We start from the raw sequence: 26,409 nt of genomic DNA, 5'->3' as shown, positions 1-26,409 counted from the left end.
TTGCAAAACAAGAGGAAGGTCCATTGCGTAGTGGATGAAAAGTTTAAGGCACCATTTTTTTTATCTTCTTCACTAGAGCAGTTTGAACTTGCTATTCTCACTAAAGTTCGTGCTGCTTTTTCCATTGGCTCTGAAATTGTGCTTCGGAAATTTGATTTTAAAATAGTGGTTAAAGCACTAAATTATTTTGGGCGAAATAGAAAGCGTTTCTGACGGTATCTTAAATAATCTAAGTCATCAAATTAAATTCTTTGACACAAGTAAATATATCTAAAAATTAATTGTAAAAGCTGTCTAAAAAAAAATATAAGAATATTTTTAATTTGATTGTTGAAAAAGTTGTGATCGCGGGAGATCGTGCTATTTTGCACTTCGAAGATAATAGCAAAAACAACATACTTAAAAAATTCAAAAAAGAGCGTAACAAGATTCCTCCTAGTTCTGATTTTGGTGCGGTCAGGTCCAGATTTTGAGAAAAAAGAGGTCAAATTGTCAAAAAATCGCGTTTTTGCAATATTAAAGCAATCCTTTCATTATAGCTAGAACTCTCGAATACTGCCCCTGAAAATACCATCCCTGCACCTTAACCTGATGGTCACTTTTAGTCATTTATTGAACAAAAAAATTTCTTAGTCAGTTAAAGTCTAGAATGCTGAGTAAGTGGCACACCGCTGACTTCAATCGACTTATCTACTCTAACCTGCTCTGCTGGTGCATTGAACAAAAGGATGCCTTCACAAGCCCACGTTCCCATTATTAGTCATTATTACTTTTTTATTCACACATAAATTATGTATCGAAGATTTCGCGTATTTTTTCACAAAAATTCAAACACAAAATTTTGGAAAAAAAACAATTTTGCAAGCAAATAATAAATAGCCAATTGCTCCTAAAATATTTACATATGTATATGTAAATGGCTCCAAAGGAACAACACATAAATGGTCCCACGAATAAAGGTAACATTGTAAAATATAAGGCAGCCAATTTTAGAAAATGTTTATTGCGCCATGCCAAAAAACAGCGTTTGAGCTGCTGAGTTAAGCGAACGTTGCATAAGCTGGCTTTCTATCGCTTCCTTTTATGAAACTTTAGAGACCAACAAATTTGAAAAAAAAAAGAAATCAAATCAGCTTTCCTACTGCTACTGCCTGTTCAATACGGCTTTGTACGTACCGAATTTCCACTAGGCATTGAAATGACAAAAAATATATGCCATTAAAAAAAATTCCATATGGAAATGTGCATAATGACAATTTTTTAACGTAATGACACGAATATTTTTTAATGCCCAATTTTGTCATTTGTCTTTTTTGCCATTTAATGCCTAGTGGAAATCCAGCATTAGACTAGGCCACAAGACATGATTCCTCTGGCGTAAGCATATGACATTGCCTCAACACCAGGGCTATGAGCAAAGCATTTTTCAGGTTATATTGGCAAAAGATGTGGTGTAGCGAAAGAGGATAAGCCAAAGTATCGACCACGTCACTGAAGTGGAAAAAAAGTCGCGACTAATATATTTTTTGTTCATAAAACGTTACTACTAGGAAAGCCAATCCCGCAAATGCGTGGTCCCACAAACGCCTTCCAGAAGGGCTTTTATAGGACGTACCTCAGAGGCCTTTTGGAGAGTTCTTTCAAAGTTGCTTCTTTAACTTATAAAACTCATACATCTTTAAAGTTTTTGCTTAAGGTTTATATCAAATATGTGTTATTGCAACTTAAAATGTATACTGAAATTCATTTGTAATACTAAATAATATAAATTTATGCAGTCGCGTAAATTGTAAATGGATAAGCTCTTCTGCGGGGAAGCATTTTTCAGCTATTCATGGGTAGGCCTTTTAGAATACCTAAATTATCTTCTGGGAAATCATATGTTCAAACAAAAAAACGACAGCACTGGCTACGACGGGGAAAACTTTCTCAATGTGTTTTGAGGTTAAAAGCAAATCGTGACCTGATGGAGCAAAACGGACGTCAGATTCGTGTTCATTGACCCCAAAAATTTAGAAAACACCTGGTCTGGTTTTATTAACGTTTCATAGATTTTTTTTTTGGTCCTGCGTAATTGATTAAAATTTGAAAACGTTCGCCTTGATAACTTAAACTTAAGCTTAAACTTTGTACACTTACCGATTTATGAACACATTATACAAGTGTAGAACAGTCCGTTTCTATAGAAAAATATGTGTACCAGCGGACAAATTGAGTTTTTCTTCTTGAGCTTCCTTTCAGATGCTACATTTCGAATACTCATAACTCTGGTTCTATTAGAGGCACACATATAACTACGAAACTATGCATAATCACAAAAATCAAAAGTTCATAATTGTGTGATAAAATAAGGTCGAATTTAAAAGATGACACTTTAAAAACTTTACCATTCCTTCGGAAATATTATCAAAAAACCTATTAGAAGTAAATACGAAGCTTTTCTAAATCACATCGTCTTTTTTACATATAAATTTTGAATATAACTGTTTAGAGGAAATATGATTTTTTTCAGTCAGGTAAATCCCGCGGATTCGCGGGATTGATGAACTGGATCCCGCAAGCTTGCAGGATTTCCTTTTTTTATGCGGGATTGGATTCCCTAGTTACTAGTTTTTGCATTTCGGCGACGATGTTTGTTACGTCTTTTTGCATTTCATGTGATGAAATAGTCTTCGCGTTTTGGGACACATGTAACTGTTGCCAGTCATAACTTTGAAGTAGTGAAGCACATTGGCTACTCAGAACCCAGCATAAAGACTATCAATATTGCCAGTCTACTTCAGTACATCAGTAATAGTCGAAAAGAAAAGCTCTCTCTCTCGCAGAACAAAAATTACACTGATCGAATCTCATTTTTAAGGCGCAAAAACATGGACGATGACGCACAAACATGAGAAGCCTTTGAAGGATTTCAAGAGAACTATTATATGTAAGATCTGTAGCACTGTTCGCGTGGGCTGGGCAAAAAGGATTATTTGGAAAGTAAAATCGGTCAAAATTATTTTATATGTTTTTCTGCTCAGTAGTAAATTAAAACATGGAACTTTATCATAATTTGGGGTTTATAGTAGAAAAAAGACTACAGTTTTCTTAGAATAATCTTCATGGCATTTTTAGATAGGTCCACAAAAATACCTTTTCAGAAAAAGGCACGATCAGCATTCATATCTCTAAAACACATTTAAATCGGCGATTCCAGATATGCCCTAAGTAGTTTTATACTGGCTCTAGTTTGAAAATTTCGATGATAAAGATCTTAAGCTTCGAGGTTAAATAGCGAAATAAGAGGCACATAGGGGCACAGATTTATAACAGAAGTTTTGTAGACAAAGAGCCAAAGTACCCTTGTGGTCAGCTGATTACAATAATTATAAAAATTCAAAAAACTTTAAAAATTACACACATTTTAAACTTTTTATTCAGAATTTAAACGTATACAGTTTTATAGCCCATTCTAGTAGGTTAAAGTGCAAATTGCAAGACGCTAGGAAATCGCGTTGATTTTTAATAATTTTTCGCTGACGGTGTTGTGCATTTTCTTCCATATAAAGTTTGCTCGACAATTACTTTTATATGGAAGAAAAGGCACCATCAGCAAAAAATAAATAAATTTAAAAAAATCAGCGCGACTTTCTAGTGAAAACTGGTCAAAAATGAACATTTGCATCGTTAGGTAGCGATATGTAAATTTTCCGTTCTTACAATACTTTTTCCATGGAAGCAAGAACAGCAAAAATATATTTTAGTTTCTTTTTTTTTGAAGTTTATAGCATACTGTTTACAGGTAAAACAATAAAATAAAAAGCCTGCTCTTGGTGGTCCCTTTAAAAATCTTGATGAATAAAAAATTACCTTGACCTTAAAAATAACTTAAAAAATTAACACTAATTTCTGCCGTTCTCGCGTTCTTGGAAATGGACATTTTGACAAAATAAGAGCAAAAATGTATTTGTCAAACTTTAAAAAAAATTAAGTGAATGATCTTCCTATGTTGAGTGCCATCTTTTTGGGTCATGGAACTGCTTCATATATTACCATTAGTCTAGATCAGGAGTTGCCAAACTTTTTTCGCCGCGGCACCCTTGTTGTGCTAAAAAAACCTCGCGACACCCCTACTCTTCAAATGTCTACGAAAACAAGAAAACACAATGCAAACTTTATGCTCCTTTAGCTTTAATGTGAGGACTGAAATTGTTTTGATGATTTCATTATCTATTGTGAGCTTTGACACTTTTACCCTAAAATTATTTGACCCTGAAAGCTTCCTGGTGTATTTGTTTTTAACCGACTTCACAAAAAGGAGAAGGTTATCAATTCGTCGGAATATTTTTTTATTATTTTTTTTTATATATTTTACCGCATATCTTTGGACCACGTTAACCGATTACTATCCCCCTTATTCTAGAACCCGAATTTTCGTAATTTGTAATTCGTAACTACGCTACGAAAAACGAAAAATCTACATGCTGCAACACTTGCGGAAACATGTGCAGCATTGCCAGCTATCAGTTGTTTTTCGAAGATAGCTGAATGAAGGAAAACAATGTGGAAAGGAATTAAAAAAACACTCATCATGTGCTTGTTTATTGTAAAATTGGTTAATTTTGCATATTTTGAGGAAAATTATGGATTCTGATGTATTTGCAATTATAGCAGCAGAGTAAGCGGGCGCTATGGCAATGGATTCACATAGGTATGCGGAGCTGTCGGGCATAGTAACCATGGGCGCATCTATGTCAGCTTTTGGTTGAATTGTTGCACCACAAGCCAGAACTCCTCCTATGCCTGAAGCTCTGGTTCTCAATCCAGTTAATGCAATAACAGCTTCTTCCAAGCCATTGAAAACATGCACTTTGTTAAGTCCACCACCTGTTGCGCTTGCTTCTACCTTCGGCCGCGCTTAGGAATTATAACCCTTACTAAGTAGAATTCTCCTTTCTGTGTTGCGGGGAAGAGGGGCTTCCGCATGACAAAGGTATACAACATTTCTTGTGCATATCACTCCGGCTACGACATCCATTGTATTTTTGCGCAGAACCCACGTCGAAATTTGCAAAAAAGTGCATAGTGCAAACCGAATTTATTAATAAGCTAGTGGTAGGAAATTTTATACATTTGTCTTAAATAAAATTTGAATCCTTTGATTACACGTGTATGCTAAAGTTTTTGGATTCGGGCTATGCGTTTGGACACAACAACCGAAAATCATTGTACAAATAACTAAACCGGACCCAAGTTTCTCGATAAGGGGCAACAAAGATTCTTTTTTGCTCGTTTATATAAAGTAGTGGATAAAAATATACGTGTATGCGAAAGGCAAATTTATCTGTTTAAATGAACACCACCAATATTTCTTGCAAACACACATCGATTTGCATCTTTTATTTCGCCTCCGACATAGAATTGTTTTCGTACAAAATTACGCAAAAAAGCTTACTCGTTCGTTTTTAGGCATGCCATTGTTACGAATTTCGAAAATTCGAAAATACGATTCGGATTGCAGCATACTATTTCTACGATTCGTAGCAAAATCCGAATACGAAAGAGTTGCAGAATAGGGGTGTATAATTCTTTTTTTAAAGGAAAGGTGTTACCTCACATTCTAATTTTGGTTTAAATCCGATCATGCGATCGTGAAGAGATTAACGATAGTCTTAAATTTTTGTATGGGAATTGAAGTCGGTTTTGTTTTTTGTTCAAAAATTATTTGTTTATGTAAGCCTTTGTTGAAACTGCAGTCTCACATAGAAATGTAAAAGTAAAAGTCACTAGTATTTTTAATGCAATTTTGCCAACAGCAGTGTTTTCTGCACACACTTGCATCCGGAACTCTCTTGGCTCCCTTCGTAGTATTTAAAATTCAAAGTGCTGTCTTCACTGACGTCCAGAAGGTTATCAAAAGCTTAATTTGTCATCTCAGTAGGTTTACTTTTCGGGTCACATGAAAATACCGACAGATCATACAGTGACTTCTCGTGGCGTTTTCCGCCTCTTGCTTCATCCTTGCTTCGTTTTTCCAACCCCTGCAAATATCCGCACACTTGCTCCATTTCAAACCATTTTTCTGTACAAATTTGTCGATAGCTTTAAAACTTTTGTCGCCAGTGGTGTGAGTCTCAAGTACTTCGCTTATCAAAAGTTCTTCTTCGATTTGCATTGCGAATGGGTACCTCACTAACACGAGAAGAACATTAAGTCCCACTATTTACGTCGGTACTTTCGTCAAGTTGCAAACTAAAAAATGTATAAGTTTTCAAACTTTTTATAAGTACGTTCTCGACTGTCTCTAAAATCGTGTTGATTCGCTCTTTCAAAGTTTTATTGTGAAGTTCCAAAGAATAAGTAACATATACACGTGCGCGAAGCTGCTGCGCTTGTTACGAAAACAGCACAGTCAGCAAAAAATCCGAAAACGGGACGAAAAGTGAATGAAACGCGGACTAGGTCTACAAAAGTATCGAAAATGGTTGTGAAAAGGGTACGTTTTCAGCGATTTTTCTGAAAATTTTCTGATTCAATTTTTCGTTGACAAAACGTACTGGGGAACCACGCTTAAGCGCGAAATACACCACCTAAGCAGCTTGACAAATCAAGCGAAATATCCCTTGGCTGCAAGCCATTTGTGTTTTGTATGGGGTTTGACGAGCCGCTGAAGGTAGTTTTAAAAAAAATCAAAAATTTTTGATTTTCTGATCGCCATGTTGAAGTTTGATCAAATCGCTTGCGTTGTGTATGGAAAGTTTAAAGAATTTGCACACACTACTAGTATACTCTAGCCACTAGCGGCACCTCAGGGAGCCGCGGCACCCACTTTGGGAAAGCCTGGTCTAGATAACTGTTATGATGAAGTTCACTGCAGAATAAATCTGCTGCTTCTCCACGATTTGAGGAGCTAGCTTTAGTGGTAACGTAACGATGGTTTGGAGTAAGAAATTAACCCAAGTTGCTTAACTTTGGTGTAAATTCCCACCTCTATATCGAGGGCTCATATTCAATACCCTCTATCTGCAATTTTCACAAAAACTACTTTGCGATGTTAGAACCCATCTGGGACTTACCTGTCATCACTGATGGTAATTATGACTTTGCACTTTAACAGTAAATTCTGCTGTCAAGCGTTATCAAGGTCAGCATTATATCACCGACGACAGTTAAGTCTTAGGTGGATTTTTCTATCAGAATATCATTTTTGTGAAAAGTGCAGATAGAGGGTATTGAATACAAGCCCTCGATATGCATCTGTGTTCGTATGGAATAGTAGCTTCCCAGTGGGAATTAGGAGCACGTAATAATACCTTATTAGCAACTTACTCTTCACCTGGCAGTCATTACCATTTCCCTGCCGAACGTCCCTTACTTTTACAAAGGCATGGCCGCCTTATGTAAGTAGGAATTTAGAATGTACATTTGGTATCAGACATACTTCTGAGCCGCTTTACAAAGTAAGTTACGTGTAATGCAGAGCAGTCGCTCGGAGTAGTTCGGTGCTTGGAAATAACTTCGGCTGCACGTTATTTTGCAACTGACAACGTAATGTGTCTTCGGAGGTGTTCATTTTGCCCTTTACTAGTAGATGACATTGGCCATGATGACAATTTTGGTACTAAAAACTGAAAGAAAACATGGCTTACCTCGCAAGGTGCTTACCTATTTTCCCAGTGGGTTATGTCGGGAAGCTGGCTTTAGTACAATGCGACATTCCCTTTATTCGTCAATCGACAAGGAGTTTTTTGATGAGACTTAATAAGAATATTAACCTGCTAGTATCGGAACTATTTCTGCACGTTTATTTGCCAAAAGTTCTTCAACGGCCCGGCACCAGTGAGTCATTCGCAATCGTATGCTGCGAATGCCACATTACACTAAGGCCAGCCTTTCGACATAAGTTACTGTTCCATACGAAAACGAGATATATTATCTAGTTATCCCAAATATGCATCATAAGACAAGACAAGCTTTTGACCAAACCAATTTGTAGTGAATGGGTTTCATTAGATTTACAGACTTTTTAACCATGAAGTAGGAGAACTGTTTTACTTAGCTAGCAAAAACCATATTTTTTTAAATATTTTAGCTCAACTATCTTTGGCCGGTGAATATAGGCATTTATTTATGATAGAACTTAGTTTTTTTGGAAATCGTATATGTAAAAAATTTACAATAGTGGAATTCGCGCTTCTGTATAGTTGCTGTATTCTTCGTAAGTGTAACTGGACGAGCTTGTGGTTGTTGTTGCATGTGTATTTGATCTACCGCTAGCAACAACAAATCACACGCTCATGCAGTTACAATTACATAACATACAACGAATACACAGAAGAGCGAATTCTCCTAATATAACATGAATATGAGAAGGAGCATCAAGGGAATGTACCATATACATACATACGCACATACATACATACAATTATAAAATTGTTCATGGTAAACTAATCTCATGAATTCAACTCACCAATATCACTTTTATTAACTAAGGAATTAAATTTGAGAATTGACAAAAAATCTACAATGTAATGAATGATTAAAAATGTATGTATGTTTTAGATAAACATATTCAAAATCAAATTTGCAGTCAAACCACTTACGAATGCCCTTGAGGATAGAGTATGTACCAAATATGATTTCTCAAAAACCAAAGTTAAAATGCCTTGATAAAAATCGCAAAAAATCAAAATCAATTCAGTCGAATTTGTGGTATTCGCAATAAAATCAAATGCGATCGATGGGCTAAAGAACGTCTCAAGAAAAAATTAGTGCAATTTTTGTGTTTTTTTTTGTTGGCAACAAGGGACAAGTTTTAGTAAAATAAAAATCTAATTGGAGTGCGAATACATACCATCAGTGGGCATGAAATCTTCATAAATGAAGGAACCAGTTTTACGCACGCGCGACTCGGGTGAATAAACGCTACTGCGGCTGCCGATCTGAAAGTATGTAAAATAGAGAAAATTACAGAAATGATTAAAATAATTCGCATGAGTACCTTTCTAAATAAACGTTGACTGCCGCCACCGGCGGACGTAGGATAGTAAATGTAGATGTTGTGGTCCTCAGCCGATACAGGTTTCTCCACAAATGGCTTATTGAAAATAATGCCGTTCACTTCTACGTGGTCTTCCGATTCGATCAGCTCATGTTCTGTGGGAATTAAAGTACAAATAATAGTTCTTGTCCATCCCTTGTAATAAAGAACACGATTTTAATTACGTTTTGGATCAGGTGAGTCGCGATCCAATACAGCATAACGCGGTATTTCAATGCCTTCCTTTTGCAGTATAGCATAGACACGGCGACGATCTTGTATATCGTATTGCATGTGTAAATTGTTGAGAACATACGGTTTTCGTAGTTGTGCATATTGAATCGCCTTTTCTAATGGAAAGCCTTTCGAATGAAACGAAATCAGGCAATCACAGAGAGGCCAATTCTCTACCGGCTCCTAGGAAAGAATAAAGATTACTTTCGAGGAGATATAGAAAAACTAATGTAAATGTAAATAGTTACCTTTAAAATTACATCTTCGGAAAATATAAGCATTTTGATAAATTCAAATTCTTGTAGGCGAGTTAATATCTCCTTCATTGGTTTAGATTGCGTCTTTTTGGCCATGGCGCAGATGCCCACAACAACTTGCTTTCCAGGGTTCGAACAAGTGCTGCAATCTGAATCCATGCCGTCATTGCTCTCACCGTCGCCCTGTTTATAGAGATAATAATTGGTTTTATTATACAATTGTTTTAAATTTGTCAGAAATCCTTTCATTTTAAAATTGATTAACATGATTGATGTAAATAAATTAGGGGTATTCTCCAAATCTTGCAAAGCCATTGCACGTAGCACGGATTGCACGGATTGCATAAATTGCAAACACACAACAAGAAAATTCATGGGAAACAACATTTCCTATCGCTGCAAAATATGCAACGTCGAAACCCATGTATATATTTTGCAAAATAGCATAGCAAGACAATAGCGACCCTGTGCTAGTTGTTTTGTTGTTGGAATTGCTACATATTTCTCTCATTCCTCTCATCTCGCTCACTTAATTTTTTTTTGCTGTCTCTTGTTATTGTATTTGATACATAATTTCGCTGCTTGCTCCCCATGCATGCTACCTCTTTGCAATGGGGTGTTCTCGTACTCTTCGAAATTTGGAATAGTATTTTTGCATTTCGTGCAATCCGTGCATCGTGCAAGACTTCGAGAATACCCCTATTATGTCTATGTTCACACCATGGTGGAATAATAACAAGGTGTTGTCAGTAGCGACGTGTTTGTTGTGATTTTGACAAGATCGACATGCTTATTTTCAGTGCTGCCGATCTTAATTTTTATACTACTATTCGTTGGGAAATAGTATCTAATATACTCCATTTTAGTAATTCGTTTTATCGCGATTTTTAAAGAACTTGGTGTTTTCAGAACAATATTAATATTTAAAATTGCTGGATTAGTATTATTTTTCTTCTAAAATTAAAAAAATAAGATATCGTGGTTATCAATGGAAAAAAAACGTACAAAAAAATCGTATGAAAAGGCGATTTTTTATATTAAATAACTTTTGCTGCATTGTCATAATATTGAGCCAAATGAACTAATGATACACTAGAATAGAGTGGCTGCATGGTTAAATTAGGAATTCGCTTATATTACCGATATTTATGTATTTTAATCTAATTAAAAAATCATTTACAGTCTTATAGGAAATTGCCTTATTTGACGGCTTTTACTTTTTTAAAGTTACAATATATGTCCAAGCTGTGTGGAGCTGCCGATACAAACATATATTCAGGCTTATAAGCCTGTAATTATCCATTTTTCTATATTTAATTTGAAATAGTATGCACCAACGGATTAAAAGTAGTAAATAATTAGTACCTTTTCTAGTACTTTAAAATGCGTGACCGGAATAGACCTGCCGAAAAAGTGAGGTTAAGTTACTGACAACACCTTGTTATTATTACACCATGGTTCACACGGCACAACAACTGAAGTATGATGATAAAGTATTGAGAAAAACGGATTTATAAGCCTGTTCCAAGGTAATCGAGGATTTGCAGTTTCCACAGGATTTACAAGAAAACTTAATAAACCTTATGTAAAGTGGCGTGCGGAGACAGTTTCCAGTAAAATCCTGCAAATACTGAATTACCTGGAGTAGGCTTTACATTAGAGAAGTGCGGTTTTCTGTAAATACTTTTACCAAATCTTATTAGCAGAATATGGAAGCATTTTAGATACATATTCCTAGAAAGTAGTGGGCCGAATACGTATGTCAGTAAAAGTAAAAGATATTCCTGATACTCTTTCTTTTGCGCTCTTTATCGTTTTCCAGCCTTTTAGTTACACATCATAGACGATTATTCATTAATAACATAAATCAATTTTATTCATGATTCAAGTAATTGCATATACGAATAAATTTTGCTCCCCCAAAAGTACCTGGAAAGTGAATTTTGTTTTGCTTGTAGGTCTTGTTGAGTAAAACAAGAATCGAAATCGCGGTAACTAAAAGGGCCCATACATACAGTGACCAAAATTCTGTGGACAAAAATCGGGAAATTTCTACAATTTTATTTTTAGAATAAAAAGGTATAACATTTTTTAATACAGTTTTATTTTAGACAAAGCAAACATAAATATAATTGAAAAATTATCGCAAACGTGTATACACACAATAGACAAACATATACGGTGGCGAGAATGTAAATAGGGAAAAGTCCTTTTGACAGGTTTTGGCTACTTTTCTTTACTTACAAAATGTTTATTATTCTTTTATGATATCTAAAAAAACCTTGTATATCAAAATTTCAAACTTTGCAAAACATTTACAAAAATTCGACGAATTTTAACAAATATTGATCAAAATTTTAAACTGTTTCATCTGATTTGAGCCCATTAAGTTTTAGTATAACAAAGTGCAAGATCGAAGTAGCTTGGACTTACCGTTGATTTTTGGCAATTTCTTGTTCGCGCATTTTCTTACATACAAAGTATGTTGGAATTTTTTTTTTGTATGGATAAATGAAAAAAATTCCAAAAATCAACGGTATGTCCTAACAACTAAAAATTTACACTTCATAATAAAATGAAATGGGCTACAAAACTGCATACTCAGAATGTTTCTAATACCTCGTTTATACGAAGGTTTGAATGAAACCACATCAACTGAATGCGATTTCCAGTATAGTGTTTATAACATGCATTTCAAAGCTGATTATGTGGCAACGCTACTGAAATGGATTGAAGTCAGCTGTTAACTTGTCAGCTGTTAACAAAAGTACTATTAATAAAATGGAAAATACAAAAGTTTTTTCTTAAATCTTCTGGAATATTTAAAAAAAAGAAGAAATAATTTATACCGCTCACTTTTATCGTCTCATGAAGAGCTTTTAATAAATATTGCCAGACAAGGAGAACGACAATAAGAAAAATGTGCACCATGCAACGCGAAGTTGCATTGAACTTTTTTACGGTAAACTCCCCAAGATTCCGAGAAATACACAGGCGCCCACGCGCCGTTGAAAGCTACTGGTGGACCCTAAAACAGCCAGGTAACGAACATCTTTACTTTGAGTCCTTCCGAATGCGGTCCGCATCGTTCCTTGTTTTGTGCGAAAAACTAAGGCCACATCTTCAATCATCTGAAATAAGTGTAACAGCTCCTTTGCCAACAGAAGTGCAGGTTGCAATTTGTTTATACAAATTAGCTTCTTGCTCTGAATATAGAGTTGTTGGAGACGTATTTGGGTTTCATAAGAGTACAGCCCACAAGTATTTTCATATTGTCGTAGAAGCCATACTACGGCTGCAACTCGATTTTCTAAAATTTCCACAATTGGACGAAGCGGTAATGATAGCGAGAGGATTCCAAAAAATATGTAAAATTCCAAATATAATCGGAGCGATTGACGGTATGTTGTATGTTTAATTGTAATAAATATGCAAATATAACTATTCTGTGTACTCATGTAAACATACTATAGAATAGTTTTCAACAGAAGTCAAGCAAAGAGTTGCGAAAAAGCAATGGTTAATAATAGAAACCCCCAACTTTTACTTTGTAGGTACACATATTCCAGTTTTACCACCCAGTGAAGGCTATTTGGACTACGTAAACAGAAAGGGTTGGCCATCTATTATGATGCAAACTGTTGTGGATCATAAATACATGTTATGTTAACAGTTTTAACAAAGGATCCAAATAACTTTCCGCTTTTCCAGGTTCCAGGATATTAGTGTCAAACTTCCTGGAAGTGCACATGACGCGACTGTTTTTAAGGAGTCCGGTCTTTTCAGAAACTCCGCACAACTAATTCCTCAATACTCCACCACAATTAAAGGCATAGAAATTCCGCTCCTGTTAGTTGGAGACCCCGCATATCCACTACTACCATGGCTTATAAAACCTTTTACTGGAAATTTAAGCCCTGAGGAGGAATCTTTTAATTGTAATTTAAGTTCAGGACGCATTGTTGTAGAGAACGCTTTTGGAAGGCTTAAGGGTAGATGGAGGTGCTTATCGAAACGCATTGATGTTGATCCCAATTTTGTACCTTCGGTTGTGTTGGCTTGTGCGGTTTTGCACAACTTCGCTGAACAACAAAAATAAATTTTCTTGGATTCCTGGGCTCAAAATGTTGAAAATGATGTCGAATTTCAGCAGCCGCGTGATCAATATTCATTCGAAATAATTTCTGAGGGCAATATTGACCCAAAATGTGTGCGAAATAATTTGAAAAACTATTTAGCAAGAACATATACCTTGAGAAAATCACATATTTAATACAGAACCCTAGACATTTATTTAGCCGTTAAAAACTTTACGATGTACGACAATACGACACTTACGACACCTCGTGAACCACCTAATTGTTTTGGTTATAGATTGAACTATGAATACTCTCATACAAAATTAACGAAAAGGATTTACCAAAAGAAAAACGTTGTTTATATTGTTAAAATCACTGTACACGGACACATACATATGCACATGTACATTAGGCATATAACTTTTTACAATTTTTGCAAATACGAAAAACGGCATACCATAGTCGAATAGAGCATAAAAAAGTATGAACCCCCATTATTTTTTTTTTGCGAAATTGCAAAAAAGTTTCCGCGCAAAACGAAATTACTTTTTTATCAGAACTGCTGAAAAAACAAAAAAAGTTTTGTACAGTGTACACGTTTTTCTTCATAATAATAGATATTTATTTAACTAATAATCTTCCTATTATTCCAAACGCCTTTTAATGGACCTAAGGGAAGTGCCCCACCCACCCCAAACTAATTTTTTTTCAGAAAATTCTGATTCAATATTAAAAAATTTAAAAAAGAAAAAGCAATTTATTCAAGAACTCGCATAGTCAAATAATAATAACACAGCTGTGCGCGCGACAATGTCTTTACATCTGACGAGACGAGAGCGTAGTTACATACTTCTTCTCTTTTATTTAATGTTCTCTATGCAAGAATGATAAAAGAAAGATTACGATAGTTGAATGATTTCCCGTTAGATGACGAAACAAAGTTTTACTTCAGTTGTGTGATCTTAAGCACATTTGTTTTATCATTCAATTTAGAAATTGAAATAAATATTTCAAATCTGTTTTTATCGGGATAATTAAATATTGTTTGTGTAAAAATGTTTAAGACAAGTGCTAAAAATGTTGAAAAGTATTGTAATACGGGGAAAGAAAATTTAGCTAGCAAAACACATACTTTAAACTTAAAACTTATTTCATATAACAATTGACAAAAATGTAAAAATAAAAATATTAAAAAAAATTAAAAAAAAATCTGACTTTTTTTAGAAATCCATTTTTGCGCGGAACGTTTTTGAACCGAAATCACATAAAAAAGTGATATTCATTACTTGTACAATATTTGCCACCACGTGGTGGTATGCCAAATTTTTCGTCAACATTTGTTATATGCCTAATGTACATGTTTTATATTTTTGTAATACAAACGGGTTGGCAATGAACTGAAATAAACGAATTTAAATAAGCTCCAATGCTTGAATAATATTGTTAAAGAAATAAAAAGATAGTTCATAGCTTTCTAATGGTCTGATTGTGCAAACTTTGGACTACTTACAATCACCTGCAGTCTAGTTTGTGGTGTGCTCTAAGTCTATTTCAATATCCTACAGGGTGTTTATCCGTACAAATCGCGTGCTGTGGTGTTGATGGAAATTCAACATTTGAAAGCACGTTTATATGTCTGGCTGTAGCTGAGTGCGCAAAGATGCTTGCCAGAATTTGTTGATATCCAGAGAGGGTCAGGCTTCGAATTCCACTGCAGGTAAAATGCAAATTAAATATATATATTTTTTGTTTCTTATCTTGATTATTCGCTTAACGGATGCTTTTTCAGAACGAACGCGGTCATTTTAATATGCGCGTAATTGAATTGATTATTTACCAATATACAGTACGTATGATTGTATCAACATGATGGTGTCGTGAATGGTGAAATTAGCTTAATTTTATAAGACATCAAATCAATTTTTTTTAACATTTAGGGCGTGTGTGAATCGGTAACAAAGTTCTATGGGCAAAGCTGTTGAATAATATTTTTACTATGGTGAGACAGTTTTGCCAATCTGCTGTGTGAAATGAAATATTTTTTTTACAGCAGTAAATTTTTGATACCGCACATTTATGCGGAATAAAATATTACAAATTGAAGTGAAATTAATATTTTGAGAAAACATCTACCATCGTTGACTGCAATTCATCAATTTAAGCTTTTATTTAACGAAAAATTACACACATCAACAATCTTTGCGATTGGCAAAATTTTCTATGCATTTGTCAAAAATTTCACTAGCCTCATGAGTTAGGGGTTGGCAAAAATCCTCCTAGGTATATCCTCCAAGCGGGTGCCGACTGGGCAATGGGCATCGCTGCGGGCACCGCTGCGGTCGGACCTACGCCACAGCGGTGAAAGTTGGCGGGGCCTAGCAAAGGCCGAGGTATAAACTCTCCTGTCTCCTCTAGTGGCTCGCCCAAGGGGGGGCTGGGGTGGGCATACTTAGGCTATTTCTAGGGGGTACCTGGCGGTAGGTATAAAACGCCCCCCTAATCCAGGGTGTCATGCGTCACCGTGCCTATTGGATGGTTTGCAGTCAGGGGGCTCTTCCGACTGTATTTTAACGGCGCCTCCCGGATACCTGTCCGCCTCCGGGAGTAACGGTGGACTTACCACAGCACGGGGCTCTGCTGTGGCCGACCGTTCTTTCCCCCTTCCTTTATACACGGTCGCCGAACGGTTTCGGCTCAGTAGGCGACCAAAGAACCAGATATGAATACAAACAACAAAGAAGCCCCGGATCCCTGCACGGGTAAAAATGCCGCCGACGGACACGGCGTTATAAATAGTCAAGATAGATCTTCGGTAGCCGCTGGATCGGTCCCGAAGAAGCCTTCACGGCCGTTTAAACTAGTGATTGAGCCCAGTGTTGGTAGCTGCAAACCCTCGGAGGGTAGCGAGCGACTGGCGACTGGGATGTTAACGGAGCCTACACGGCCGATGGATATTTCGTGCCAGGCGTCCTCATCAAGAGCGGCAATGAGCACACCCCTTGAGGGCAGCTCTAAAGCAGCTCCGGTTGGGGGCGTTACTGGCACCCGAGAGCCCTGCACGGGCAATAGGAATGCCAACCACAAACCCCCTGTGGGGTCGCAGGTGGCGAAGCATCACCCTCGTCCCAGTGGTTCAGGGACAATTAAACGGGTACGCCCAGCAGTGAGAGCGAAGCGGGTCAGAAGAGCCGCTTCCAGGCTGCTGAAGAAATTCGGGGACAATCCGGTTCCCGAAAATATGAGGGATGTGGTTGAGAGGGCAAAGGGCATTCTCTCTGAAAGCCGGGAACGGACTCAGGAGAAAGGTGTCCTGAATAACCCTGAACCCACTCCCTCAGGTTCCAGGGAACTGGCCCCCAAAAGGCAGCTATCGGCAGATGATGCCGACGGCCCATCGAAGAGGACCAAAACCTCGAGCAAAAACAGCCCGCCAAACCCTTCACGGGTCCCTCGGGCTTTCAATGATGTGGCCAAAGACCATTTGGTTCTGGCTGTAATGGACAGGGGGGCATCCAGAGGGAAACCTGACAGCCGAGAATTGGAGGACTGTCCTTGTAGGTCTCTGCCGGGTGTACAAGGAAATTATCCAAAGGAATCCTGGCCCTGCTCCTGTCATTCGCGACGCTGGCTTATACCAAGGCCGTATTAAATTGGTATCGTGCGCCGACGAAAGGTCGGCTCGGCTCTATAAGAAGGCCATATCTGCGCTTGGGGAACTCTGGCCCGGCGCTGACTAGTGGCAGTGCATAGGGATGAAATCCCTTGCAGGCCGCGAGCCAGGGCATGGGTCCCGGAGGAACCCGCTAATCCGCAGGGAATTTGGGAGATTATCCAGATCTCCAACGACACACTACCAGCCCTCGATTGGAGAGTAGTGAAGGTCAGTGAGGTTAGGGAACAACAACGTTATATTACCCTGGTAATTAACGCGGAATCTCTCCCGATCCTCGCTGACTGCAATGGAGTCATCAGCTACGGCTTCTACTCCATCACTCTCAAAACCCAGAAAGGGAATGAGGGTAAAATTCCTGAGCCGGGAAGCACCGCGAGTGAACCCGATAATCTGCCACAAGAAGAAGGTCTTATTTCGAGTAGGGCAGAAAACGCCTCGAGCGGTCCTGCCCCTAGCCAAGAAGTCCAGAAGGTTCCCGTGGTCCCTCGTCTGGCGGAGCAATCAGACTCGGCATCAGAATCGGAAAGCGATACGCAATCCGCTGCTGGAGACGGGGCTGATTTCGGCCAATGGACGAGGGATTTCGAGAACCTGTTCCTGGCATCGGAAACGGAGGACGCCGATGATACTGTTGTAGAGGTGTCCAAAGGGACCGTGCCAGGAGCTATGGATGGCGACAACTCCTTAGAGGCTGTGGATGAAGGTCCTACAGATTAACCTTCACCACTCCAAAGCAGCCTCCGCAGCTCTGCTCCTGCACCTTAGTGACAAATGGGAGGAGTAAATTTTTGTCCAAGAGCCCTGGGTCGTAAAAAACAGGGTCTGCGGACTCAACTCTGATGCTTACCAAATTGTGTCGGCCCCAGTGGCAGGTAAAATCAGAGCATGTATATTAATCAAGAAAACTATTTCTTATAATTTACTCACTCATTTTAGTGATGAGGACACGGTGAGCATCAATGTGGAGGGAAAATCCACCAAACTCTGGCTGGTCTCAACCTATATGGCTCACGATCGCCAAGATTGCCCCCCTGCTCGGTTACTGGACGTGGTGAAAGAGGCCAATTTAAGGAAGTTTCCCGTCGTGGTAGGAGCCGATGCAAACGCGCACCGCTCGTTATGGGGTTCTACCGATATCAACCCAAGAGGTGAGTTATTACTTGACTTCATATTATCTTATGATCCTTTGTTACCTCAAACAGGGAGGAAGTACTAGATATTACCTTAACGTCCAATTTTTTCTTGGAGAGTATTAGGGAATGGCATGTACTAAACGACCACTCATTCTCTGACCATATGTACTTATCATTCGAAATCTCTTTGGAATATCCGGCTCCGATTTTGTATAGAAACAAGAGACGTACCGACTGGACTGTGTTTAGGACGGTACTATCGGAGTCTCTGCTCAACGACGCTTCTTTCGGTAGGCTCGGCTTAATGTTACCATCTGATGAAGCGGAGCCTCTATTCGCAAACCCTGCTTCTCTCGGTGAGTTAAGCTCATCGGAACAAATTAAAGAAGCCGTAGATTGCATCACCAATGCCTGTAATACGGCCTTCTCTGCGTCCTGTCCAATTGTACTTCCGAGAGGAAAGAGGAAGCCACACTGGTGGACTAAGGAAATTGCCTCTTTAAGGAAGGAAAGCAGGAAACTCTTCAACGCTGCAAAGCGTAATGGTTCTTGGCCTGCTTACAAAGCAGCCTTAAAGAAATTTAAGAATGCCACCAGGAAAGCCCAAAGGGACTCCTGGAAGGATTATTGTGATAGCATAGAGGGACAATCGGAGGGTAATCGCTTGCGCAAAGTGCTTGCCAAAAATCCGACGAACCCAATGTTTATTCAGAAGGCGAATGGCGACTGGACATCATCCCAAGAGGAGATGCTTGAGGTTCTAATGAGCGCCCACTTTCCAGGGTGTACTGAGGAGCCTGGCGTCGCTCGCACAATTTCTGGACCCTCCTTAGAATGCATAGATTTTATTGATGGAGAAAGGGTAGATTGGGCCATAAGGTCCTTCCAGCCCTACAAATCTCCAGGCATGGACGGCATCTTCCCTGCCGAACTTCGGGCAACGTCTGACATTCTATGTCCGATGCTTGTTTCAATCTATAAGGCTTGTCTCAGACTTAGCTTCATACCCAAGGGATGGACACTGGCGAAGGTTGTGTTCATTCCCAAGGGCGGCAGACCATCCCACGTGAAGCCAAGCGACTTTCGACCGATTAGCCTTACATCTTTCTTCCTGAAGGTTCTGGAAAGACTACTGGACGTGAAGATCCGAACAGAAATTGATTTAAGTAAATTATCTAGCTGTCAGCATGCCTATTGGAAAGGCAGGTCTGTAGACACAGCTTTGCATGGTATTGTCAGCACCATTGAAAAGGCATTAGCGCTTAAGGAATATGCATTAGGTGTATTTCTTGACATCGAGGGTGCCTTCAATAATGTTCTCCCAGAAGCTGTTCTCCGCGCCCTAACTAACCTCGGTCTGGAGTACCCTCTGGTAGAATTTGTTCATCGCCTTCTAGGCTGCAGAACTATATACTCGGAGATGGGAGAGGTATCGGTAACAAGGTATGCAAACCGCGGCACCCCGCAAGGCGGTGTTCTCTCCCCACTCCTGTGGAATCTAACGGTGAATACTCTGCTGTCGCAGCTACAGAGCACGGGCTGTCAGGTAGTTGCCTACGCTGATGATCTGGCCCTGACGGCGGTAGGTAAGCACCCCCAAGTTCTATGTGATCTGGTCCAAGGCGCCTTACGCGTTGTGAAAACCTGGTCCAAGGAATCTGGCCTTGGTGTGATGAGTGAAAGCGCACACTGCTTACCACTACACCACAACTGCCGACGAAATTAGTTGTCACAAAATTAGTTTTTCATAGTTTTAATCATAATGTAATAAACAAAGTGCAATCAATATATGACGTACGCTTATTTGAAAATTTAAATGTAAACAATTCATATATTTGTCTACATTAACCCTCTTTTGGCTTTGCTCATGTATGGTAGTGGTTAGCACCATGATACAAAAATACAAGGTAGTTTCATTTAAATTTTTTTTTTGATTAAAAAGCAGATTATTGACATTCTCCCTGATGTCAACATTTGGCATAGCGTTGCTACATCGGAAATTTGTAGGAGAGGGTAATTTCAAATCATATATTGGATATTATTTATAAAATGGTTGATTTCATAAATGCTGAATGAAGAGGCATATAACACAAAAACTTAGTAAGGAAAATACTTTGTTTTAAAAATTAATTCAAATATTTTGTCTAAAGTCATTGATAATATAGCTAAAGAAAAAAGTTTAAGAAATAAAATACTTTTTTTGGCATGTATCCATTTTATATATTTTAAGATAAGTTTCAAAGTTTTTTAATTTTATTTAAGTAATTTATTTTTGACAAAGTATTTTTTCAAGAAAAACATTGTTAATATCCATATATTTTATATTAAAAATTTGATATATAAATAGTAGCGTTTTGAATTAAAAACATTTTTAAAATTAATTAAAACTAAATCTTTAGTGATTGGCTATGCGAAATATTTTTTCATTTTCTTATTAACTCTGCCAATTTTGTTTTGTTTTATTTTATTATTAAGATATCTAATCCGAAAAAATGTCCTACCTAAATAAAACCGCTTTAGAATTTTTTGATCTAAACAAATGTTCGTGTTTAACAATAAATTTTGCATGTAATTTAGATCTGTGGTTAATAGATCCCCATTAATTTTGATAAAAATTGCATTAGCCTGCTCCAAAAAACTTAAAAACTCCGGTTTTGGTTTATAAAGCCCCCCCCCCTCCGAAAGTAAATTAACATACGTAAAATGTTGACTATTTTCAGCAGATGTTCGCATCCAAATTGACTCAAGCCCATTTTTGAAATTATGTAGCCGCCAAAGTTTTCCAGGCCATCGAACTCAATATCACTCAGCGCGGTCATGCGATCCAAAAAATTATTGGCTTCTTCCTGTTCTTGAAGCTACAACAGATATGTATACGGATGTTTGCAATATAATCTATATTTAAAGTAATAAAAGTAGACGATTTTCTACCTCGATATGTTCTGCTGGTGACAAGGGAACATCGTTTATTTCTTTGAAGACATGATGTGTGAGTGTGAGTGTGAGTCCTCTAGGTTCAAAACTTACTAAAGCATCATTTGTTTTCTCCACATTGGCTTCTGAGCACAACATGTTTTCATTTCGGCCTAAGACCCTGTTGGTTCAATTCCAAACAGATTTTCTTCACTTCTAAATAAATTCAAAGGAAAATGTTTTTTTTTGTGTTGCTTATAAGAAAGTTTAACACACATACCCCTCCAAATACGTGAGATATTTTTCCAAATTCTCTTCCGTTTCTTCTGATTCACTACTGAAAATTATGAATATCAAAATTTGGTCACATTTGCGATTATCATGCTTACTTTTTACACTTTGGCACTGCACTTCGGCTTAATCGTGCAGTCTTCTTGGCTAACGACATTTCATTCTTTGCAAAGTCACACTCCTTAACACCGCATGCCAGCAACCACTTCTCTCGAATGTGCGGAATAACGGGGAATTGGAAGAACCTTACCTTTGTACCTCTGCATAAATGTCTTGTATACGGGCATTGATTAAATAAACAGCTAATTTTTTCTTTTTATGTATTTTTTTTTTTTGAATTCAAACAAATTTTAATGTAGAATATTTATTTTATTTAATGTTTTACATAAAAAAATATTTTTTTGTATCATGGGTGGTAGCACGGAATGTCATAATCTGCTTAATTGTCAGGTGGTTAATATGGCGACGAAAAAGTGACAATGGAACTACCTTCTTTTTTGTATCATGGTTAGCACTACCACTCCGCAGGGCCTGGGTTCAAGCCCTAGTCAATGAAACATCGCAAAAAAATAGAGAAAACTGTTTTTTCTTAACAGCGGTCGCCAGTCGGTAGGCGATGGCAAACCTCCGGGTGTATTTCTGCCATGATGACAGCTTCTCATAAAAATGCAATTACCGTTCGGAGTCGGCGTAAAACTCTAGGTCCCTCCCCTTTGTGGCAACATCAAGGCGCACGCCACAAATCGGAGGAGAAGCTCGGCCAAACACGAACATACATACATGTGTAAGCGCCAATCTATTACAAAGGCCAACCAAAATGGGGAAAAATGTGGTTTCCTAAAATGTTAAAGCTTTTTTTGATACACACAATACTCCAGTACTTTGTTATTGTTCAATAAATGACTATAAGTGACCATCAAGTCAAGGTGAACGAATGGTATTTTCAGGGATAGTAGCCGAGAGTACTAGCTTTAATTTAAGCCCAAGTGGAAGGTTCCATCACCTTTTGTTTTTTGCTAGAGCTTCTCAAATATTGCAAAAAAAACGCGATTTTTTGATACTTTGACCACGTTTTTCTCAAAATCTAAAGCTGATGGAAACTTTATGCTTACAGATTCGTAATCAGCACAAAAAGGTCTATCAAAATCAGCTTACACATTTTGGGAAACAAAATCAGTGTTGGCCTGTGTTATTATTATTATTATGGTTTAGCGAATTAAAAGACAATTGGGGTATTCACAACGGTGTCGTAAGTGTCGTATTGTTGTATGTCGTAAACTTTAAACGTCTAAAGAATATATTGAGGGTATTATCAAAGTCATATTATGTATTTTCGCAGTGTTAAAAAATAGTTGGTTGAGGTTTCAAGTCTAAACATTTATTTAAGCTTGTAAATTTTACGACATACAACAATACGACACTCACGACACCGTTGTGAATTCCTCATATATGCTATACAATTGTGTAAATTTAGGTCTAAAAAGTAAAAAGTCTAAGTTGGGGCGAAGCTGCACTTGAATGCCCTGCCCAAGTATTAAATATAGTTTTTTCGCCTTTGTGAAAACTACCGTTACATGGGAAGCAGGGTTGTTTAGTTAGACTTAATAAGATAAACTTATAAAATTATAAGTGGGCGGTACCACGCCTATTTTCCAAAATTCAATTTCTTTTTAAGAGATTGTATCAACTTTTGAGAAAATTGGTGTTCTTAAATTTTAAAATATCGAAGTTTTCGCATTTCTGAAATTTACCGTTATATGAAAAGTGGAAGTAACTTTAGTCCGATTTCAAAAATTTTCAAAATATTGATTTTTTTGTGCCAATCACAATAATTATACCTAGTTTGATACAAATCGATAGCGCGGTTACCGAGATACATATATGTATGTGGTCATATGTTGGCTGTGTCACGCCCATGTTCCAAAAATTTGTTATAAGACTATTTCTTGCGAAAGAATTATTTCAAACATAAATTTTCAGTAAATTAGCTTTAGCAGTGGTTTATCGCAGATTTCGCATTTCTTTAAATGGGATATGGGCGTGGTTATTATCCGATTTTAAATATTTGCAACCTTTTGCTATGTTGTGCCAAGGTCAACAGCTGTCCCAAGTTTGATAGAAATTGGGAAAGCGGTTATCGACATATATAAATGCAATCATAAGTGGTCGGGGCTACGTCCATTTTCACGGTTCTCAGTGCATACATACCTATTTACAACATTAACACCAATAATAATGTCAGCATGAAAATCCAACGCAAAATCACTTTTGCCAACAAGTGCCACTTCGGACTGAGTAGGTAATTCAGGAGCCAAGTTCTCCCTCGACCTACGAAAGCCACACTCTATAAGTCACTCATGATGCCTGTGTTGGTATATGGCGCTGCAGCATGGGCAATGACAACATCCGATAGGCGGCTCTTGGAGTATTCGAGAGAAAGATTTACGGGCATTTACGCGTTGGCGACGGCGAGTACCGCTGACGATGGAACGATGATCTGTATGAGCTGTACAACGGCGAGGACATAGTGCAGCGAATTAAAATACAGCGGCTCCGCTGGCTTTACCATGTCGTTCGAACCGACACCGACGCTCACGCTCTGAAAGTATTCAACTCGGAACCGGCTGGTGGTAGCAGAGGAAGAGGGAGGCCCCCACTGCGATGGAAAGATCAGGTGGAGAAGGACTTGGCTTCACTTGGCATTTCCAATTGGCGTCAGTTGGCACAGAAGAGACTGGCGTGCTTTGTTGAACTTGGTCAAAATCGCTTAGGTGGTTAAAGCGCCAAATAAGATATACACAACTGGGGTCAAAATAATGGCAGTGTTAAATATGGTTGTTTAAAGATTGTTAAAAAACTTCGTGCAGTTTTTTGAACAGAACTAACGGCACTTTTTTAGAACACTGGTCTACTATGCCGGGGCCAGCGAATCTTTATACATATACGTGCGCTTATTTCCAAAGAAATAATCAATGTAGCCATGACGAGCCAACAAGAAATCATGACTTATCCCGTTCTCGCAGACATTAATTGACACTTAAATCGTACAAAATTTAAACAAATAATTTTTAGCAAAAAAACACCGACTTAAAAAAAATATATATATATATATATTTAATGATCCAATGATCGGATCTAGACCAGCTTAGTATGGGACCACCTCTGAGACACTACCTTTCCGATGCAAAAGGAATTATCGAAATCGGTTGACGTGGTCTAAAGTTATGCGGTAACATACATAAAAAAAAAAAAAAATATATATATTCCGACGAACTGATAACCTCCTCCGTTTTTGGAAGTCGGTTAAAAATAAAAATCAATCAAATTAAGTGAAAAATGAGGGCTTCAGTGAATTACGAACACTAAATGCCAGTTTTAAACCACTGTGCAGCAGGTTGTTTTCTTTCAGTGGAACTGGAAACTCAGCGCCCAACACGATCCTGCTTTACAGATTGTACAAGGACAAAAGGCGTCCTTCATTTTGAAAAAATTAAAAATGAAGGACGGATGGTCACCGTACCTTACGTGGTAAGTGGTAAGGACTCTGGAAATATTGTCAAGATAGCAAACACCAGCTTCTACAGACAGCTAATGTGTCTGAAGTAGAATTCCAAGTTACTAAAACTTTAGTATTAGCATTTTTGCCCTTTCTAATTCGATTGATTCCACGAGACGGGACCAAAATTTTTTCCCAATACTACTACAAATTATTACCGTCTGGTTTTTCATGTAAATACAAATCGGACTTGTAATTTTTGGAAACAATATCTTTACCAAAAACTTGCAATTTAACCTCAAAAAACGCGAAGATCTATCACAATTATATTGGCACCTTGAAGCTTTACGTTCAAATTATTGAAATGCTGGCAAGTATCCGTAAAAAAACATTAAATTTGCAAGCCACGTTTGTATATGGCTCAAACCTTCGTTATTTAATGCCAGCGAAGATATGAGGTTCAGTCCCAGTCGGAAAAATAGTGATGCATTACATGCGTGATAAATAATATATGTAATGTATTTCTTATGCGTTCTCGATAATATTACTGCTAACTATGCAATCAGCACTCTAATGTATTCAAAAAGTTCCAAAAATTTCATATTAAATAACACATTCATTTCTCGATACTACGTAATGTAAAATTGAATGCCACACTTTTCTTAGGACATCGCCCTGGGGGAAAAATGCATTTTCGAATGTGAAAAGGGTTGTTTTACTGATTATTTTTTTCGATTACTATGCATTACATTTTCCCACTGGGGTATTTTTGATTATTATCCCTGCAGTGAAAAATTACACAGGTCCACAAAAAAAATCGATGAAAGGTTCCTTTGACCAAACCTAGTCTATCATGTTTTTGGGGTCGCTGAACACGAATCTGAAGTCCGTTTTGCTCCATCACGTCTGCATTTTTTTCTAACCTCAAAAAACATTTCGGATTTTACGTGACAGAGAAATTAGGTATGACAAACCCATCTTAAAGTGAGCTGTAAAGTCGTGCAGAAGTCATGCAGACGCAATCGGGAGTTGTTTTCTTTCCAAGTTTCTATTTTAAAATCCTCATACAAAAACTGCTTTGAATATATATGTATTTTTTTCAGCACTTCACAGATACTTTTTGGAACTCAGTACAAATAAAATGTCCAAAAATAGTTAGTTAGAAGTTAGTTGACATGTAATGCAGAGGTATCCAGCTCTGACATTTTTGCGGCCAACGCCCCAAAAAAGTAGTTAGCTTTTTTTCGTACAAAATATACAGTTAATAGTTAGCACTAGTCTTCGCGTACAGACTAGAGCTGCAAAACTATC

The 26,409-nt window shown here is 37.7% G+C and overlaps 2 protein-coding genes across 4 annotated transcripts in view; one reads left to right on the top strand and one right to left on the bottom strand.

Moving 5' to 3' along the window:
* Nucleotides 1–26,409, bottom strand: part of LOC118734369 (inositol hexakisphosphate and diphosphoinositol-pentakisphosphate kinase) — a 187,784-nt gene that overhangs the window by 14,219 nt on the left and 147,156 nt on the right. For all 3 annotated transcript variants that reach the window (XM_036464093.1, XM_036464091.1, XM_036464092.1), the window contains exons 2-5: nt 9,505–9,696; nt 9,208–9,439; nt 8,984–9,138; nt 8,837–8,924 (exon numbers count right to left, since the gene is read on the bottom strand). In XM_036464093.1, coding sequence (XP_036319986.1) covers nt 8,837–8,924; nt 8,984–9,138; nt 9,208–9,439; nt 9,505–9,696 — 667 coding nt within the window. The remainder of the gene's footprint in view (nt 1–8,836; nt 8,925–8,983; nt 9,139–9,207; nt 9,440–9,504; nt 9,697–26,409) is intronic.
* Nucleotides 12,304–14,066, top strand: LOC118734370 (protein ANTAGONIST OF LIKE HETEROCHROMATIN PROTEIN 1-like). The gene is made up of 2 exons (XM_036464095.1): nt 12,304–12,914; nt 13,068–14,066. The coding sequence occupies exons 1-2, from the start codon at nt 12,434–12,436 to the stop codon at nt 13,181–13,183; spliced, it is 597 nt and encodes a 198-aa protein (XP_036319988.1). The 5' UTR covers nt 12,304–12,433; the 3' UTR covers nt 13,184–14,066.

The sequence above is a fragment of the Rhagoletis pomonella genome, unplaced genomic scaffold, assembly GCF_013731165.1.
Source record: "Rhagoletis pomonella isolate Grant_MI unplaced genomic scaffold, Rhpom_1.0 Rhpom_scaffold_00002, whole genome shotgun sequence".
NCBI classification, from domain to species: Eukaryota; Metazoa; Arthropoda; class Insecta; order Diptera; family Tephritidae; genus Rhagoletis; species Rhagoletis pomonella.
This window is presented reverse-complemented; position numbering and strand designations above follow the sequence as displayed.